General features: G+C 41.1%; 1 protein-coding gene across 1 annotated transcript in view; it reads left to right on the top strand.

Moving 5' to 3' along the window:
- CHRNA7 (cholinergic receptor nicotinic alpha 7 subunit) overlaps positions 1-20244 on the top strand; it is a 117322-nt gene that overhangs the window by 86138 nt on the left and 10940 nt on the right. Inside the window, exons 5-7 of the mRNA XM_059418485.1 lie at positions 14083-14162; positions 18044-18211; positions 19495-19689. Of these exons, the coding sequence (XP_059274468.1) occupies positions 14083-14162; positions 18044-18211; positions 19495-19689 (443 nt within the window). The remainder of the gene's footprint in view (positions 1-14082; positions 14163-18043; positions 18212-19494; positions 19690-20244) is intronic.

Consider the following 20244-nt stretch of genomic DNA (forward strand, 5'->3'; position numbering starts at 1 on the left):
TAGGGATTCAAAGTGTGGATTTTGGAGTGGGAGGACCCAAATCAATCCATAGTAAAAAGATAATGTTCTGTCTTTCTATAACTGAAAGTCTGAGCTCTATATTCTATCAAAATAGTAATAAACATATGTGACTATAATTGTTTTAACTTTAGGTAACTTTCCAGACAAAATATGGAAATGTTAAGGCTCCTAAATGCTCTTAATATATTTTGTGAAATTTCTTTCCAAGCTTGTTATACCAACGTGGTTTACTCATAAAGAAAATAAGACCCTTCATTTCCAACAGCTTTTTAAATTTTACTTCTTTGGCCTAAACTTTGCATAATTTCTAAAAAAAAAAAAAAAAAAAGAAAGAAATAAAGAAAGAAAAAGAAAGGAAAAAAAAAAAAAGAAGAAAAGAAGGCCCCAGTATTATATTCCACATACTCTAAACCAAGTTTGATTTTTATAATTAATTATTAATCTGTTTCAGTTTTTTGGTGGAAATACTTGAAATAATTATGGGCAGGAAATCTTTAGATTGAGTTTATTGGTTTTTTTTTTTAATATAATGTCATACATAGCAAGTGATATTTTTTGAAAGCATATGCTTACTTTATATAGACATCATATTCATTCAGATTAATGCTGATGGAGTTCTTTACTATCTATAGTCTAAAAAGGAAAGTCCCCTTAAAAAATTAACGTGGTCACTTTTTTAGCCAGTTACCTCAGCATGGATCTCAGGCCACCATTTACATAGGCTTTCCTAAGCTGACAGAGATTGCTGGAGCCCAGGGGGGCAAAGTGTGATTTTGTTACATTTACCATTGTGTTTTCCAGTCACCCTGCGCGCGCGCGCGCGCGCGCACACACACACACACACATACACTTGTGAATTTCTGCATATGATTTATAGTCTTTTAACACATAATCATACCAGTGGCAGAATACTTTGTCCACTAGCACAGGCGATTAGCTTTTCCTCTTTTTCTCTTTGTTCCACAGATCTGGAGCCAGAAAGGAAGTCGTAGTTTGCATAGTTTAGAAATGAAAAACTACTTTTTGTTTCATTGAGGTCTTCATATCGATTATATGGGCTACCTAAAACACCGCTAGAAGGAATGCCCAGGCTTTCTTTTCTGCCCAGGTAGCAGACTTAGGAAAATGGAGATCAGCTCTCTCTTTCCCGCATGGAGCCCTGGAGAAGTTCAATGAACTGTTCTGTGTCACAAAACTAAGGCAGGAGTGATAGCGGTGCTTCTGCTCTCTTGCCCCATACAAGGTGGATTGGAACTGAGAAAGCTGGCTGGCTGTGGAAATGCTGCCCTCAGTGAGAAGCTGGACTGAAAAGCATTTGCTTCTCAGCACAGGAGGATTAAAAAGAAGCTTGCCTGTTTTATGCTGTGCTGGGGGGGAGCTGCCTCCTGGGGCTAAAAGGCTCAAGGTTCATTCTGGTCTGTCCCAGCAAAAAGCTACAGCATGCCCTGTTCAAGCTCTGTGGGTGGGAAATCTGCACTTGAGCCAAGAGTTTTGTGCAGCCTAACAAGTAGTACAAGGCACAAGTAGATAAATGTCTGGAGTGGGAGGCATACAGCTGTGAGGAGAAAGCCACAGGACTCTTTTTTTTCCCCACTGTCCCCTCACGTCCCCCAGCCTCCTCTCCCACCAGCACTGTTGCTGCATTGATGCCTCCTGAGCTCTCATTCTTACAGAAAATTGTACAAAGACTCTACCGGAAATAAAGCAGTAGGGAAGGTAAGATGGAACTCAATTCAACATGTGCACATGCACGCACACACACAGACACACACCCTGCTGAAGATGAGTTGAAAATTAAAATTATAAAATTTATAAAGAAACAGCTCACTTCGAGCAAATAGTAAACATGGCAAACAACAGATTTAGATCTAAATCTTAGGTCATAGAAACAAATAATTTTAAGGTAATTAAACATGATTAGGAATTGAAAACACAAGAAAAGAGTGGCACACCCTCTAAAAAGCACCATTTATTTATTTATTTTAAAGATTTTATTTATTCATTTGTCAGAGAGAGAGAGAGAGCACGAGCACAAGCAGGGGGAGCAGCAGACAGAGGGAGAAACAGGCTCCCCCCGAGCAAAGAACCTGTTGCAGGGCCTGATCCCAAGACCTTGGTGACCTTGGTATCATGACCTAAGCCAAAGGCAGACACTTAACCGACTGAGCCACCCAGGCATCCCTAGAAAGCACCTTCTAAAAGTCAAGTAAAACTAATAGATTGAGAAATTTAGCCATCAAAATGAAAAACTCGGTAGAGACATTGATTATCAAATGAGGCACAGTTGAAGAAAAAGCTATTTCCCAGATGAATCACAGTGAGCTAAATAGATGAAAATATGAAAGAACAGTAAACAGTTGCAAAAATTTCTAACACTTCTATGATGCTTCTCTGTGCCAGGTCCTGGTCCCGAAGTTTCATATAGACTAACAAGGAAGGTACTATTATTATTCCTCATAGCAATAATAATAGTAAGGTAATATTATTATTCCTATTTTCCAATAGGGAAAAATAGGACTAATTGATCAAAATCATAATAAAGTACAGTATGTCTGAGGTTATGTGGAAAACATATATGGAAGCATGAATCCATCCAGGAGATACCATGTACTTAATCCTGCAAGACCTGGAGTATGGGTTCCTTTCATATGTAGGATTAGTATTCCCACACATGTTTGCTAGTACAATAGAAGGAAATAATACAAAGAATGTGGGATAAGTGTTCAAAGATTATTTTCAGAAGAAAGATAAAATTGTGACTTGTAAACAGATAAAAAAGTGAACACATGTTAAAGAATTTATTTTACTCATAAAACACAAGGAAACCAGGCAGATGTTAGAGCCAGTTCAAAGGAGAAGTCAAATCAGGACAAATTTATATGGACTGGAATGTTGAGATAAATTAGAGGTGGACACAAAACTTGTTTTCCTATAGGGCACAGAAAGTCAAGTCACTGTCAGTTAAATCGGTACCAGACAACATATAATTTATACATCTATCAGTTGCTTATGGTTTACAAAGAACTGCAAAATAGCTTGAACACAGTACAGGCTAACTCAGAACTGTGTTAGAGAGGATGAGATTTTTCCACTGAAATACATCTTTTTTTTGTTTTTTTTTTTTTTTAAACAGAAGCCATATTCTGAAAGAATAGCTGAAAATTTAATAATATTGATGAAAAACACAAATCCTCAGCTTGTAGGACATACAACAAGCCTAAGAAAAGGTGGATAGTCAGAAATGAGCCCATAAACATACTGTGCTAAAGGCTGCAGAACACCTGAAGCTGAGGAGATCCTGGGAACAAGGGAAGACAAAAAGGGCAGCTTCTTAATGAAGAGCTGAGAATTAGACTGCCTGCGGACCTTTTAGAAGCCAAAGTAGAATCTAAGGGGGAAAAAAAGAGAGAGTATTTTCTAAATACTGAAAGAAAATAATTATCAACTTAGAATTCTTTCCCCAGGCAAACATTTTTTAGGGGCAAATTAGACATCCTGACATCTTCAGGAAAACAAAGACAAAAAGAGTTTCCCATGAAGGGGAAATGACCAGAAATACTACTATTAAGAAAACTGTCAGAACATACATTTAGGAACAAGTTTTGAGAAGGAATGGTAAGCAAAGCAGTTGGTTAGAAATTCAGGTAACTATAAGGGCACCCGGGTAACTCAATTGGTTAAGGGTCTGACTTCAGGTCGGGTCATGATCTCAGGTTGTGGGATGGAGACCTGAGGTGGACTCTGTGCTCATTGAGGAGACTGCTTGCCCCTCTCCCGCTGGTATACACTCTCTCTATCTGTCTTTCAAATAAAATCTTAAAAAAAAGTTCAGGTAAATATAAACAGGTTGGAATATATAAAATAATAATGATGAGGGGCGCCTGGGTGGCTCAGTGGGTTAAAGCCTCTGCTTTCAGCTCAGGTCATGATCCCAGGGTCCTGGGATTGAGCCCCACATCGGGCTCTCTGCTTGGCAAGGAGCCTGCCTCCCCCTTTCTCTGTGCCTGCCTCTCTGCCTACTTGTGATTTCTGTCTGTCAAATAAATAAATAAAATATTAAAAAAAATAATAATGAACTTGGGGGTATTAAAAACAAAGAGTTTAAGATGCTAGAAAATAGTAACATGAAAGGTGGTACTTGGATAGCACGTGGAGGTAAAATACTCCCTTGTTGCTCTGGCAGGCCACAGGGTGGTCAGTTCTGAGTAAGAGACACATGTTAAAAATGTAAGAAGAACCATTAGAAGTATAAGAATAATATAGTGAACTTTCAAAGAGGTGGGGTGGGAGAATAAGGAAAGCATGAGTAAACCAAAGGAAAGAGGGGAAAATGCAGTCAAAGGAGAGAGAAATCAAAAGCACAAAATTAAGTAGTAGAGAGAAAAACCAAGCGTATCAACAGAGAAGATAAAAGTAAATGGATTAGGCAGCTGATTAAAAGTACTGATGTTTCCCAACTATGTTATATATACTTTTAAAAATCTAGCTATAGGTCATTCGGATAGAACTAAAGCATTTAAGTACATAAGAAACAAAACACATTAATTAAAGTAAAAAGTAAAAAATGAGAAGGTATACTTGACAAAGAGGAACCAGGAATGAGAATGACTGTGTTTACAACAGAAAAACAGCAACCAAGAATAAACCCCCAAAAACAGAAAACCAAAAGTCATAACACACACTGTAAGAAAAAAAAAATATTAAAGGCCAAGTCCATGATAAAAAAGAAACAATTTCTAAGAATGTATGTACTAAATACAAAATACCTTTAAAACAAATGAAGAAAATTGGCAGACAAATCCATAATTATGGTAGATTTTGATGTCCTTTTTTAGTAATTGATAGTTTAAGAAGAGAAAAAAGCGTAAGGATTTCTCAGTTTTGAACTACACTGTTAACAAGACTTATCCAATATATAAATATGTACAGTTAAAGGGATACACATGGAGACAGATATAGGAATAGATTTATCCTTGTTATATGAAAAATAAATATCTGCAGAACTAAATATCATATATGAATAAAAACTTTGGTGTAAGTGTGTGTGTGTCTGTGTGCCTGAGTGTCTGTGTCTGTGTGTGTAGGGAGAATACATAGCCATAAATAATTACTTTAGAAAAGATTTAAAAAGGCAAATGTGTGATTTAATCATCAATCACAAGAAGTTAGGAAAACGACTAAGTAGAAAGAAGGAAGAACAAAGAGTAGAAATACCTTAAATAAGAAACATAGAAATCTAGAAGGAATAAGCTGATTATATTCATTTTATTTCTTTAAAGATTTTATATATTTGATAGAGGGAGATAGAGGGGGCACAAGTTGTGGGGGAGGGGCAAAGGAAGAGGGAGACTCCCTGCTGAGAAGGACACCTGATGTGAAGCTCAGTCCCAGGACCTTGGTATCCTGACCAGAGCCAAAGGCAAGCACTTAACTGACTGAACCACCTAGGTGTCCCAATAAGCTGGTTTTTAAAAGAACTAATAAGGTGAATATACCTCAGAATAATTGCCAAGAAAATAAAGGAGATACAAACAAATGATAATTAGCAGTAAAAAGGGTTTGTAACTGCGGACAGGTATTTTATTTTATTTTATTTTTCGGACAGGCATTTTAAAACAAGTGGGGCTATTATGGATAATTTTATGCCAATAAATTTAGAAATTTAGCCAGAATTATTTTTTTCTGGAAAAACAGAAGCTGATTCTAGACAAAAACAGAAAAAAAAATAGATAAGATTGAATCAACATGTATTTCTTAAAAATAGACTTTACTTTTTAGAGAAGTTTTAGGTTCATGGCATAATTGAGTGGAAGAGAGATTTTTCCCTATATCCCCTGTGCCCACTTATGCAACCCCCCCCCCCCCCGCCCCGCACCGCATCAGAGTGGGACATTTAACATAACTGATGAACCTACATTGACACATCATTATCACCTAAGTCCATGATTTACATTACGGTTCACTCTTGATGTATATTCTCTGGGTTTGGACAAATGTGTAATAGCACATATCTGCCACCTTTATATCATACAGAGTAGTTTGACAGCCCTAGAAATGTTCTGCTTTATCTGTGTATCCTTCCCTCACCACTACCCCTGGAAAACACTGACCTTTTTACTGTCTCTGTAGTTTTGCCTTTTCTGGAATGTCATATAGTTGGAATCATACATATACAGCCTTTTTACATTGGCTTCTTTCACCTTGTAATAAGCATTTACAATTCCTCCATGTCTTTTCATGGCTTGTTAGTTCATTTCTTCTTAATACTGAATAATTTTCCATTGTATGGATGTATCACAGTTGATTTATCTAGTCACCCACTGAAGGACATCTTGGTGGCTTCCAAGTTTTAGGAATTATGGATAAAGCTGCTATAAATATCCATGCGCAAATTTTTGTGTACCTGTTTTCGACTCCTTTGGGTAAATACCAAGGAGTGTGATTGTTGGATTGTATGGTAAGAGTATGTTTGGTTTTGTAATAAATTGCCCAGCTGTCTTCCAAAGTTTGTATTGTTTTGTATTCCCACCAGTAATGAATCAGAGTTCTTACTGCTCCATATCCTTGTCAGCATTTGGTGTTGTCAGTGTTTTCGATTTTGGCTAGGCTGGTTGGCCAAAATCCATTTTAATTTGCATTTCCCTAATGACCTATGATGTGGAAAATCTTTTCTTATTCTTATTTTATATTTGTATGTCTTTGCTGAATTGTCATTCAGGTTTTTGGCTCATTTTTAAATCAGGTTGTTGTTGGGCGCCTGGATGGCTCACTGAGTTAAGCCTTTGGCTCAGGTCATGATCTCAGGGTCCTGGGACTGAGTCCCGCATCGGGCTCTCTGCTCAGCAGGGAGCCTGCTTCCCCCTCCCTCTCTGCCTGCCTCTCTGCCTCCTTGTGATCTCTCTTTCTCTCTCTGTCAAATAAATAAATAAAATATTTAAAAAAAGGTTGTTTTTATCCTTATTGTTGAATTTCAAGAGTTATTTGTATATTTTAGATAACAGTCTTTATCAGTTATGTCTTCTTCAAATATCTTGTCCCCATCTGAAGCTTGCCTTTTCATTCTTTTGATTGACACATTTTGAAAAAGAAAGCAGAAAATGTGGGGTTTATAGGCAAGTTCCACCTAACATACAGTGTCACTTATGAACACACATGTATAAATTTTAACCAAAATATTAGCTTGCTAAATCTAGCAATAATTAAAAATAAATCCAATCAAATTTAGTTTTCTATTAGAAATACAAGTTTTGTTTAACTTTAGAAAAATCCATTTATATAATTCATCCTCATATGGTATCTTGGTAAGTGGAGAAAAATCAACTGATAGTATGTGATACCTGTTTGTGAAATAGAATAAAACTTGATTTCAGTTGATGTAAGATCTTTACCAAAAGCCCATTTAATGTGAAACATTAGAAGTTTCTGTATGTGGGAACGAAATAAGGATACCCATTGTCATCATATATCTTAATAATGGTATGAATCTGGGGCGCCTGGGTGGCTCAGTGGGTTAAGCCGCTGCCTTCGGCTCAGGTCATGATCTCAGGGTCCTGGGATCGAGTCCCGCATCGGGCTCTCTGCTCAGCAGGGAGCCTGCTTCCTCCTCTCTCTCTGCCTGCCTCTCTGCCTACTTGTGATCTCTCTCTGTCAAATAAATAAATAAAATCTTTAAAAAAAAATAATGGTATGAATCTAAGTCATAATAAAAGTAAAGTACTAAAATATCAGGGATTAGAAAGGAATAAACTAAATTAACCATTATTCATAGACTGTTGTTTGTTTACATTAAAAAGAACTCTTTAGAGACTACACAGACAAAATATGTTGGATACAAAACAAGTGTGAAAATATTGAATGTATTCCTTTGCCCTTGTAACAATTAGAAAATGTAAGTTAACCAGTTTTATTTCCAATATCTGCAAATGGCAAGAATTACTAATAAACAAACATGAGAAAGACCAAAATAAAGGATGGATTATGTCATATTTAATCCTGGGAAAACTCAGTATCACAGAGATGTCCAATTTTCCCAAACTATTCTATAAATTTAATGTGATTCCAGCTGAAGTCTCAGCAAGGTCTTTGTGGGACTGGACAAGTGGATCCTAAAGTTTATGATGATGAAGGAAGTGTTAAGGATAGATAATACAATGTTTTAACAAAAGAACAAAGTTGGGGGACTTATTCTGCTAAATACAACAATTTATTATTTTGTATATTAAGATGATATTATATGAGGGGTTCAGGGTGGCTCAGTCAATTGGGCGTCTGGTCCTTGATTCTGGCTCAGGTCTTGATCTCAGTGTCTTTAGATCAAGCCTGGAGTCAGGCTCTGTGCTGAGCATGGAGCCTGCTTGGGATTCTTTTTCCCTCTCTGCCCTTCCCCTCACCATCTCTCTTCCTCTCTTTAAAAACAAAGATAATATTGTAGGAGGTCATGGATAGTCATACAGTTTAAAGAACAAAATAGGGAGCTCAGAAACTTGATAGATACTGTGCTAACATTATCCTATTCATAACATTATTATAATCCATCCAATGTTACGTTCAATTGTTATAATAATATCCATGTTATATGCCACCTAACATGTAAATTGGTGGATAAAGAAAGGATCTTGAATGCATTCCTCTGGAAGCCTTCTGCTGATGCTGATAGCTGCCTCCTGGGATCTCTGACAGGTAGAAATGACCATGAATTTTTAGTTCTGCTCAAGACTTTGTTCATGGACTATGACTGGCCACAATGCTGGTTGTAGACCCTTAACATCTTAGATAAAAAGGCAGAACTAAATCAAACACACAGAAATCAAAAAGAACTAAATAAAAAAAAGAACTAAATCAAAAAGGCAAAACTAAATCAAACAATCCAGAAACTGGACTCATTACTTTTGAAAAAAAATCATCTATTTTAAACAGACTGTTTTCCCTTCTGACATCTAGGTATGCCTTACTTAAGAGGTGTTTTGTTTTTGTTTTTGTTTTTTTAAAGATTTTATTTATTTATTTGACAGAGAGAGATCACAAGTAGGCAGAGAGACAGGCAGAGAGAGAGGAAGCAGGCTCCCTGCTGAGCAGAGAGCCCGATGCGGGACTCGATCCCAAGACCCTGAGATCATGACCTGAGCCGAAGGCAGAGGCTTTAACCTACTGAGCCAACCAGGCGCCCCCATAAGAGGTGTTTTATCGTGTAATTGACAACATTTTTTTTTTTTTGGCAAGAGATTTAATATAAATGATACCTTAAATCCACTATATTTTGAGATAGATTGGCTCTCTCTGTCTTCCTCCTTTACTTTTTTTCATTCCAATATTTTAATTTTATTATTTTTTATTGAGATATAATTGACATGTAACATGCCAGTTTACTGTGTGTGATGTGTTGATTTGATCCATGTGTATATTGCAATAAGATTACTGCTGGAGCATTAGCTAACACCTCTAGCACATCACATAATCATTATTTCATTTTGCGGTGGGAACAGTTGACATCATTTTTCTTCTCTTCTGCTTTTCTGTTTCTCTTTGAAGGATGATGTGAGCTCAGAGAGGACAGGATGGGCTGCACATGAGTTCTTATTCATCAAGGTCCTCATGAACTCACACACCTAGTGGCTCTTTGGTACAGCAGGGTGACCCTGGATTATTTTTTCTCTAATCCTTCTGCATTACTAATATTCAGAGTCTTAGGTTTAGTGAGCATGTGTCTGTTGGGGGTTGGTCTTTCTGGGCTTCCTTGATGACTGGCCCCCCTTTTCTTCTCTCTCAGGGCACTGACAGCTGGACTCCAGGGACAGATGATGCTGTGAGTGGCACGGCCACTTTCTTTTCCCTGGCTTAAGGCTAAGCTCCTGCAGACTGTAGGGGTCTGTGCTGTAGGGCAAGCTAAGCAGGAGGCTACGGCGAACTGGCTTCAGAGGCTCTGCTTCCCAGGTCAGGAGCCAGTACTACAGCCCCAGGGGGATGGAGAACAGGAAGACATCTAATCCCAGACCACCAAGTTCATCTCTGCCTGTGCCTTCCTTGAATTCTGAAAGTACAGTTTGCAATGAACTCACTGAGCATTGAACCCTGGACCCTGCAGGCACGGCTACCCATGGTTTGCCCTCAAGCCCTGATGCTAGCTTTCCTGTTAAGGCAAGTGCTATGATAAGGTATTGGGGCAAACCTCACTCACTCCAGCATCCAGGCAAACCACACCTTCACAGGGCTTCCCTCTGTATAGTTTACTTACAGGTATATGATCAGACCATGCATTCTGCTGGGGACGTACCAACCTTCCTTTCCACCTGCTGGAGTTATGCCCACCTTTCAAGCCTGTCCAGTTGCCCTTTCTTCCTGACCACCCTATGTACGACATTAGGGTCTGAATAATTGGGCTAAATATCCATCCTCTCCATGATCACTTCTCAGTGACAAAGCCACTTTGCCCTTTGTTGCCCCATTGGTGTGTGTGTGAGGGGGGGTGTACCCAGAGTTCTTCTCACACCAGTGGAGGGCTTGTCTGTCGTCCTCTGGCTGGACAAGGATGCAGGCAGCTGGAAAGAGGAGCTGTCGATGGGAATGAAGCGGCCATGTGCCTGAGTTGTCAAGAACTCTGAGGGTTCATCATGTCTTAAGGACATAACCAGTATACATATTCAAACTGTTTAATACAGGAAGTTTCGCATGCACACCAGAGCAGAGGGAAGAGTGAGCCAAGGCCTGTGGACCTACCCCAGCTCCCATGGTTGGTTGGCTACAAAGCTGTGTGATCTCACCCCTCATGCTCCCTCTCCCCTGGCACCCATTATACATCACTGCATGACCTAGTGCTGGGCCACAGGACACGTTTCACTGACACTGTCACACCCCAATGTCATGGCAGTGGCTTGGGGCCACTCGTGTTTCACAGAGCCTTGTTCAGCCTCAGTTTTTAGCAAGAGAGCCCTTTTGCAAACAAATCTCATCTCCAGTTCTCATGGCCAAAACAGATAAAGTGGTATTAGCATACAATTATTACAGCAGTTTACTTTTACATCATTGGTATAGAAAATAGGAAAGAACTCTAAGACTGTCAAAACTAATATTAAGATTTGACCATTGATAATGATAACAGTGTCACAGTTCTGTTTATCTCAATATTCTGTTTTGGTTGAACTGTGTTTAGAAATCAGTGAGTCACACAGGTAAACTGTTGCTAATGGAAACCGATTTTTATCTTGTTTTTACACATTTGTCTTTTGATCTCAAGAGTCTCTTCAATTAAGTTGATCCAAATGTGTGGAGGAAGAGCGGGGAGGAATTCTTTTTTTTTTTTTTTTCCTCTAGAATTAAGTCACTGATCTAACAGATGCTCACAGCCTTTGTTATAAATATAAAAATCAGACAAGAAGAAACCCAAGCTTAAAATAAGCAGAACCGTGCATCCTGTGTCATGCATCCCGAGACAGTTTCAGTTGTTGCAGTGGTGGGAACAGGGGCTGTGCAGTGGGGTCCAGGTTCTTTGCTAGAACTGTAGGCTCAAATGTGGATTTTTAAAAAGAGCAGTGCAAAACTGAAATCTTACCGGGTAACTCATTTGCAAGAGATTCAAATTCATGCACAGGCATGGCAAGAGAAGTTTTAGCTTAACTTTCAGCCAGAAGGGAGTTAAATGGGCAAATGGGCCACAGGTAGTAATCTATTTGTCGTCTAGTCTGAAGAGGTAGAGTTTTCTAAAAGTCCTTTGAGTGTCTTTGGAATTTGATTAGTATTTCCAAGTACAAGGAAAAGAGCGTATCAGAATCTACATGTACAGAAACTCCAGAGCACACCCAGAAAATCTCAGGGTTCCAGAGAACCCGATTTGAAAATCATGGTTTGAGCTAGAGCGCTTTTGTGATGGTCCACATGTTCAGCTTTTCTGTGCTCAGTCACTGTTTATCATTTGTTTCATGGAGACAGTTGGGTACAGACCACAGTCAAGCAGAGAATATTTGCACCTTGAGCCGGCCTCCTCCTCTCTCTCCCTGTGCAGTTTTGCCAGAAAGGATGTAGGAGTGTCCTTCATCCCAAAGCTAGGAGCTTAGTCTCTCTCCTCTGCTTCTTCCTCTGCACCTCAACACATATTTGTTTCATATTCAAGCCCTGGCCTTTTTTTTTTTTTTTTTTTTGAAGATTTTATTTATTTGACAGGGAAAGAAATCACAATCAGGCAGAGAGAGAGGGGGAAGCAAGCTCCCTGCTGAGCAGAGAGCCCTATGTGGGGCTTGATCCCAGGACCCTGAGACCATGACCTGAGCTGAAGGCAGAGGCTTTAACCCCCTGAGCCACCCAGGCGCCCCCAAGCCCTGGCTTTTTTGTATAGTTTTTTCCCCCTGAAGTTTCTGGTTGATATTTTACTGTAATTTTAAAAAATGTGTTCTTGATAGAATGCATGGTGTTTTCCAGCTTATTTCTCTTCTCCCTTGCTCTGAATCTACTTCACTCTCCTGAGACCCCTCATCTCTTGCTGTAATTTGGACAGGTCTCCCAGTCCCTCCTCTTCTAGGCCCGCTGCACAGCTCAATATGGAAATACATTTACTTGATCCCCAGGTTTAGTCCAAAAGTTTATTCCTTCCTTTTTCAGTATTCACCCTCATTTTCTTAGAGCTCATCCTCAAATCCATGATCAAGAAAATACACGTGGGACACAAGCCCTCTGAGCCCTTTAACGTTTGTGAAAGTGCCTCCCTTTGCCTTCGTGCTTGACTGGTTTCTTTCAGCTCCAGCATTTCTCTGTGTGATTTCTTGAGTAATTGTCTCCCGCCCTTTTGTCTCTCCAGCATCTGTCAAGTGAGTTCCTCGGGTCTTGGGCTCTGGAGGCTTTCCTCGTCTCTGTCCTACAATTTCATCTCTGATTGTTCTCAGCCCAACCTCCCACCCATTTATAAAAATTTATTTCATAAATCATTTTTTAACTTTCATATTTCTCTTTCTAAATGCAATGTCCTCTTGAATTTCTGAGAGGATATTACTTTTTTAAGGAGAAATTTTTTATTCCTTTCATAGATGGCATCTTCTTGGAGGGAAAGAGCCTTTACTGTGGTGTCCGTGGACTGGAACTGGTGAGGCAGGGTGAGCTGGGTTAGGCTTGGCTGGTGTGAAGGATGTCAGTGGGTTCTGGGTCATAGGGGCTATCGCTAGTTGCTTGGTTCCTTGCCCTCAGGTAATCAGGACAGAGGGAGAGAGGGCCAGAGTGTGAGACCTAGAGGAAGGGGCTGGGGTATGGGCTCTGGATTAGATGGTTTGCGTTTGACAGATGCACTGGTGAGCATGTTGTCTCCTGTCTCTAGGAACTGGCTAACTTGGCAGTGGAGGGGGGACAATTCCTCCAGGGTCAGGAAAGCATCAGAATACAGAAGATACAAGACGTGAATAATAAAGGCTGATGGCTTTAACTGTTCTTTTTTCCTGTTTCATGTCTTTGTTCAAGTTGGTAACTTCTGGCTGCAGGAGGTTCTGAACAAGGACAGGGAGGGGCCTGGGGTGTACCTGTCTGAAACCTGTTCCTATCTCTGCTCTCTTCACCTGCCCTCCTTCCTGTCATCGCTAATCATGGGGCCCAGAATGCCTCTGGGCTCTGCTGGTGCCGTCAGTTCAGTCCCTCAAGATATATTGGTTGAGCACCTGCTAAGCATTGGGGCCATTCAGGAGGCGGGAACTGGAGCTTTGGAGGTAGTGAGTCAGAATCCCTGCCCACATGGGGCTGTCCATAGCAGAATGCTTACCCGCTCTTTATTTCCTACAGAGAGACCGGAACGTTTCATCTGCTGATGTCCTGTGAAATTGTCTTCAGGTTTAACTTCTGCTAAAAACTTTGTTTTATGTGCATATGAAAATCAGAGTGTATATGAAATGGGTGGCGTAGATGGACATTGGCCACTACCAGCCTGTGCTCTGAGAAGATCTCCCAGGCCAGCTGCAAATGGTGTTGGCATGGTCTAAGCACCAAGGGTAGCACTTCTTAAGCTTTTCTAGCTGCAGTCAGGACAGACGTAAGAGCCCCGAGAAATCCACCGCCTGGCAGTGCTGACTCATGAAATCCTTCTCGTGTTTCTAGTGCTGATGAGAGATTCGATGCCACATTCCACACCAACGTGTTAGTTAATTCTTCTGGGCATTGCCAGTACCTCCCTCCAGGTAAGACCTGCTTCCTTTGTCCTTCTATAATTAGACAATTTAAGTGAGTTCAGGGTGCCAGTTCCAATGGTCCTCACATGAGTGTGGCCTCGTTCATACCCGACCCCTCCTGTGTTTGCAAATATTTCCTGAACATGACAATGCCATCTTCCTCTTTTTCGTCTTGGGGTCGTGGCTCAAACTGTCTTTGCCAAAATGTGTTATATGTCTTTATTGTGTGCCAAGTGTTCTTTAAAGTTAATCCACAGTTAAAGCAGGTCTCCCTCATCAGGTCACTTCCAGGTCTCCTTACAGTCTGCAAGGCAAGCACCCTGGCCTTTCCCTCCACCATTTCAGCTGGCTGCTTCCCTTCCCGCCAGACAGCGTATCTCGGCCGGGGCTGTTCTCCAGGTGCTGGGGGCGAGATGATGGACTTGCGGGCTTTTTGAGCATGTGCATTAAAAAACTTGCATGTTAGATAGAAGAGCAAGTGGTTTCAAAGTGGGGCTCATTAGTGTCTTATCCCTGACTGAGCTTCTCTCCCTCGCAGCCAGTTGCTGGTTAACTGCTTCCTGGGATTGATTTTTTTTTCCCACCAGCCCCTCATTTCTCTCCATTCATTGAGCCCTAGGCTGCTCACTGAATAATACAGAGCATGGGGAATCTGGGTTTTAATGCTTTGAGGCAGATATTAACAGAGTTTTAAAAATCTTTTAGATGATTTTTTTTTAACATGTTCTTTTCCAGGATTATCTCCCCCACTGCAACTGTTCAACTTCCTGTTCCAGGCAATCTGCAGCCAACTCCTATCCCAACACCAACATAAACACACACACACACACACCATACCATATGCACACACCTACCACTCCCACACTCACCACACACACACATTATACATCACACGCACACCCCCCCACATATACACCCCACATCCATATCTCCCCCACACACATATCCACACACATTCACACACCAAGCAAGCCCCCCCACAATACACCACTCATACACATCACACATAACACGTCCCACATCACACCTCACATGTACAACTACATCCATATCTCCCCCACTCACATATCCACACACGTTCACACACCAGTCACATCTCCCATATACCTACACTACACACCACACACACATACCACACCCCACATATATACCCACACTCATACCTCCCCCCCACAAATCCACACACATTCACACTCCAACCACCTCTCCCACATACATATACTACACACCCACACAATATCCACACACTATCTACTGTCCCCCCCCCACACCACACATGCATTACACACCACACATCCCACATATATGCCCTACATACCTACTTCCTGCACACGCATATCCACACACCAACCACAACCCCTCCCCTGCATACACACTACACACCATACATACCACACTCACATACACACACAGCCTTTCTGCTGTAGTAAACCCCATTCTCACACCTTCATTCACAGCACACAGCAAAGCTGGCCTTGTTTCTTGTTGTTGCTTACACATTCTTCCTCCTTAGCAGATGATAAGCATCCCGTGGGCAGATTCTGTGTTTACACGCCTTAGAACCACCACTAATCAACCAGGCACCTGGCCCACTTGTTCATAAATGAATGTGTGAGTGATTAAACCCATCAAAGGCAGATACCTCCCAATAATGTTTGTAGAGACCGAAGAACCACAGATTTCCAGGTTTTCTACCTGAAAGCATGTGCTTCCTTGCTGCTTCCCCTGTTTCTTCACCCCTCCCCCAGCCGAAGCTTGCTTTCTGCCTAACAGCAGGCCCCTGGGGGACTGAGGCTATGGGAGGAGTCTTCCATCACACATGCATTCATTCTTTTTCCCCAGCCTGGGAGTTACAGTTTCTATTATGAGAGCTATTTTAGAAAATGATCTCCGGTAGTCATCAGTGTACAAGAATATGGTGCTGCACATTGTTTTGAGGACGGAGGCTATTTTCAGCTACAAGAAGCAGCATTCCTGAGCCCTAGGCCACCTGTGTGCAGCAAACTCCTCTAGGGCTCTGTGCCTGTGTCCCAGCCTTTATGGCCCCAGGAGCCTGGGAAGGACAGGGCAGTTGTGCTGGGAGTGTGGGAGTCTCCCCTACTTTGGCAGGATCAGAATGGAGCACTCTGGCCTGGGGCAGCAAGCCTGTGACCTGGGGTCATGTAGGACTGACCTGGGATGCTGTTCTGTTTATGCAACCAAGTACAGGCAAGAAAAAAAAAAAAAAAAGTGTTTTGGGTGCATGATTTGAAATAAAGACTTGGTTATGAAATTCTATTTCATGTTTTTATTTTTAACAGGTTTATTATATAATTTACATATCATACAGGTCACCCATTTTAAGTACACGATTCAGCGATTTTTAATAAATTCACAGAGTTGTACAACCAATACCAAAATCTAGTGTTAGAACACTTTTTACCACCCCAAAAGATCCCTTTTACCATCCCGCAGTTGATCCCCACCCTTACTGCCAGTCCTAGACCAGCACTGATCTGCTTTCTATCTCTAGGGATACTCTTTCTCTGGCCATTTCATGGAAATGGAATAATTCAGTCATGGAGTTACATTTTCCACAAGCAGTGTGGGTTCAGGGGGATCTCGCCCATTAATGGGAGGGCAGCATCTGTGGATTCCTATAAACAGCAGACCTGGCACTTAAAGGAACTTGTGAGGATAGGACATTGTTTATCGTTTCCCAGCTTGGTTGTGGAGTGCAGGTTTGTGTTTGCAAGGTTGCTGAGTCCCTTCCACCATTCATTTTTTCTTTTTTCTTTTTTTTCAATTACTAGCAGAAATGTATGGAGCACTAACCCTGTCCCCAGGAATAGGGGGCACCCTTAGCTCTTTGTGCCTTCCACAGCCTTCAAGCCTTTTTCTGGGCAGGGAGGAGCACATGGGCATAAATTACTGAAGGGGGCTTATCTGGTTTCGTCTTCATAACCTGCCAAAAATTCACTTCCAACTTGTCTGAGGCTGAAGTCACTCTTTTCAGTGGAAACTTTTACTTGAGCCCAAGCACCGTCTTCCATTTAAACCTATCAGTCTTTGTTCTTAATCTAAGATCTAAACTAGTTAAAATTATCCTGCACATACACATGCACTGTGAAATGATGCCCCAAAGTTAACACATACATCACCTTACAGGGCTGGGTTTTGTGTTGTTTTGTTTTTCATGAGAATGTTTAAGATCTGCTCTCTTAGCACATTTCAAGTACACAGTGTTACTAACCAGAGTCCCCTTGCTGTACTGCTGATCCTCCAAATGTACCCCTTGACCAGCCCCTGTCCATTTTCCTACTTCCCCTAGGCCCCTGGGAACTCACTGTTTCTGTGAGTTCAGTTTTTTGTTCTTGTTTTTTTGTTTTTTTTTTCTTTTGTATTTTTACTTCAAAATCCACATGTAAGGGAGATCATAGAGTATTGTCTTTGGCTTACTTCAATTAGCAAGATGTCCTTCGTGGTCATCCGTGGTACTGCGAAAGGCAGGATTTCCGTCTTTTCTAAGCTGAATAGTATTTCACTGTGTGTGTGTACGCATTTGCATGTGTGTATGGTTTGATCATCTTTTTCTGTTTTTATTCATTCATCGATGAATACTTAGCTTGTTTCCATTCCTCAGCTGTTACTAATAATGTCGCTTCGCAGTGAACATGGGGATGCAGTTCTCTCTCCCGGAGGGCGATTTTGTTTCCTTTGGATATATTCCCGGAAGTGGGGTCTCTGGATCATAAAACAGTTCTATTTTTAATATTTTTAGGAATTGCCATACTGTTTTCTAATGACTATACCAGTTCACATTCCACCAGCAGTGTGAATCTGCTGGGTATTTAAAGCCGGGCGTGGTCCCCTTCCATTTCGGTTTTCTGACTGTTTTCTTGCCCATATAGGCATATTCAAGAGCTCCTGCTACATTGACGTGCGCTGGTTCCCCTTCGATGTGCAGCAGTGCAAACTGAAGTTTGGGTCCTGGTCCTATGGAGGGTGGTCCTTGGATCTACAGATGCAAGAGGCAGATATCAGCGGCTATATCCCAAACGGAGAATGGGACCTTGTGGGTAAGCCCAGCAAAGACCTGAGACTAGCAGCCTTGTAGAAAGCTGCTTTTTAAAAAAATATATATATATATTTATAAAGCAGTACCCATTTATTAGCTCCTAGGGTTTTTTTTTTTCAATTTTTTAAATTTAAATTTTTTATTTTTTATTAACATATAATATATTATTAGCCCCAGGGGTACAGGTCTGTGAATCGCCAGGTTTATACACTTCACAGCACTCACCATAGCACATACCCTCCCCAGTGTCCATAACTCAATCACCCTCTCCCTAACACCCCCCTCCCCATGAAAGTTGCTTTTTATTCCTGGGCTGGCTTTAAAAGTCTGGATTTTCCACTCTGGTTTCAGTGTAAGCATTTATTGAACCCTGCGGCAATCTCTATAATTTACTGAGAGCTATACAATAAGAAACAAAAAACAATTAGAAAATTCAGAGCTTTCCATGAGAAACGTGCAGCCATTTAAAGAAGTCAGTGCTAGTATAGGCATGACTATATTATTAGAATCTGCTCCATTCCTAAAATCAGGTTGGATAGCAAATTGCAGTTCACAAAAACCTGTATTTGATTATTTTTAATAGAAAAAAATAGTAATTACATTTATAATGGTGTAAAATTCATAATGTATTATTTATAATCATGGTGTCTTAGACCATTCAGGCTGCTAAAACAAAATACCATCGATTAGGTGGCTTATAAACAGCAGAAATTTGTTTATCACAGTTCTGGAGGCTGGGAAATCCAAGATCAAGTCCAAGATCAAGGCATATCCAGTGTCTGCTGAGGCCCTGCTTCTTGGTTCATAGATGGCTGTCTTCTGTCTATGTTCTTACACAGCTGAAGAGATTAGGGAGTTCTCTGGGCCTCTTCTCTAAGGGCAATAATCCCATTCATGAGAGCTCTGTGCTCATGACTTAAGCGTGCCCCCCCAAAGTCCCCATCTCCGAAAGTCATCACTGTGGGGGTTAACATTTCAACATAGGAATATGTTAAACATATTCCTACGGGGACACAAACATTTACTCTATACCTCATCTAGTTCAGTCCATTAAAAAAAATTCTCCTGGTTTGCTCCAATATCACTAAGATACTCGTGAACAACTCAAATACACCAGAAAGAGTTTATTCAAACACTGATTACCCAGTTTTATTATTTTTTTTTTATTTTTTTTTGTTTTAGCACCTAACAAACTCCATGGTCATTTGTGTGATATGCCCATTAAAATAAACAAGCAGGGTAATTTTCTTCAGACACTGTTCCTTTCCCCTTTTGTTCATGGAGGAATCCCAGGCAAGCGGAGTGAGAAGTTCTATGAGTGCTGCAAAGAGCCCTACCCAGACGTTACCTTCACAGTGACCATTCGCCGCAGGACCCTCTACTATGGCCTCAACCTACTCATCCCCTGTGTGCTCATCTCTGCACTGGCCCTCCTCGTCTTCCTGCTTCCTGCAGATTCAGGGGAGAAAATTTCCCTGGGTAAGTGTCCTGATCTTGGGTGTGAGTCTGAGACAGGATGGGAGGCCCTTGCCTTGAGGTCAGCTCTCTAGGGATCCCAGTGGATGATGCAGGACATGTCATGGCTATGGGGGCAGAGATGTGGGGTCACACACTGACCTCCCAGCCCGGGACATCTCCTCAACACCTCAGCCTCCTGATTTAGCTTCATGCTAGATGCCCAGTGCCCTTCTGAGAATCTGTAGGATCCTCCACAGAAGATGGGACTGCCCAAGAAGAGACTACTGGGTTCTGTCCTGAGGGGCATTACTTTCTCTTCTTGTGCCACCGCATCCTGTTTCTTGGGGAGCAGCTGGCCAGCATTTGTTATGCAGAGGCAACACTTTAGTTAGTTCAGTATCTGTTTGCATCTCTATATTGCTGTACACAGGAGAATTCCTTCCGATCATCCAATAGAAAGATAAGAACACTAAGACTTAGAATGGTGAAATGAATTTCTCAACATCGTAAAGAGTTATTAAAGGTCATGTGTCATACATGTAGAAATCATCCTCAAACCCTTATCTTCTGACTGCA

This window comes from Mustela nigripes, chromosome 13 (genome assembly GCF_022355385.1).
Source record: "Mustela nigripes isolate SB6536 chromosome 13, MUSNIG.SB6536, whole genome shotgun sequence".
NCBI classification, from domain to species: domain Eukaryota; kingdom Metazoa; phylum Chordata; class Mammalia; order Carnivora; family Mustelidae; genus Mustela; species Mustela nigripes.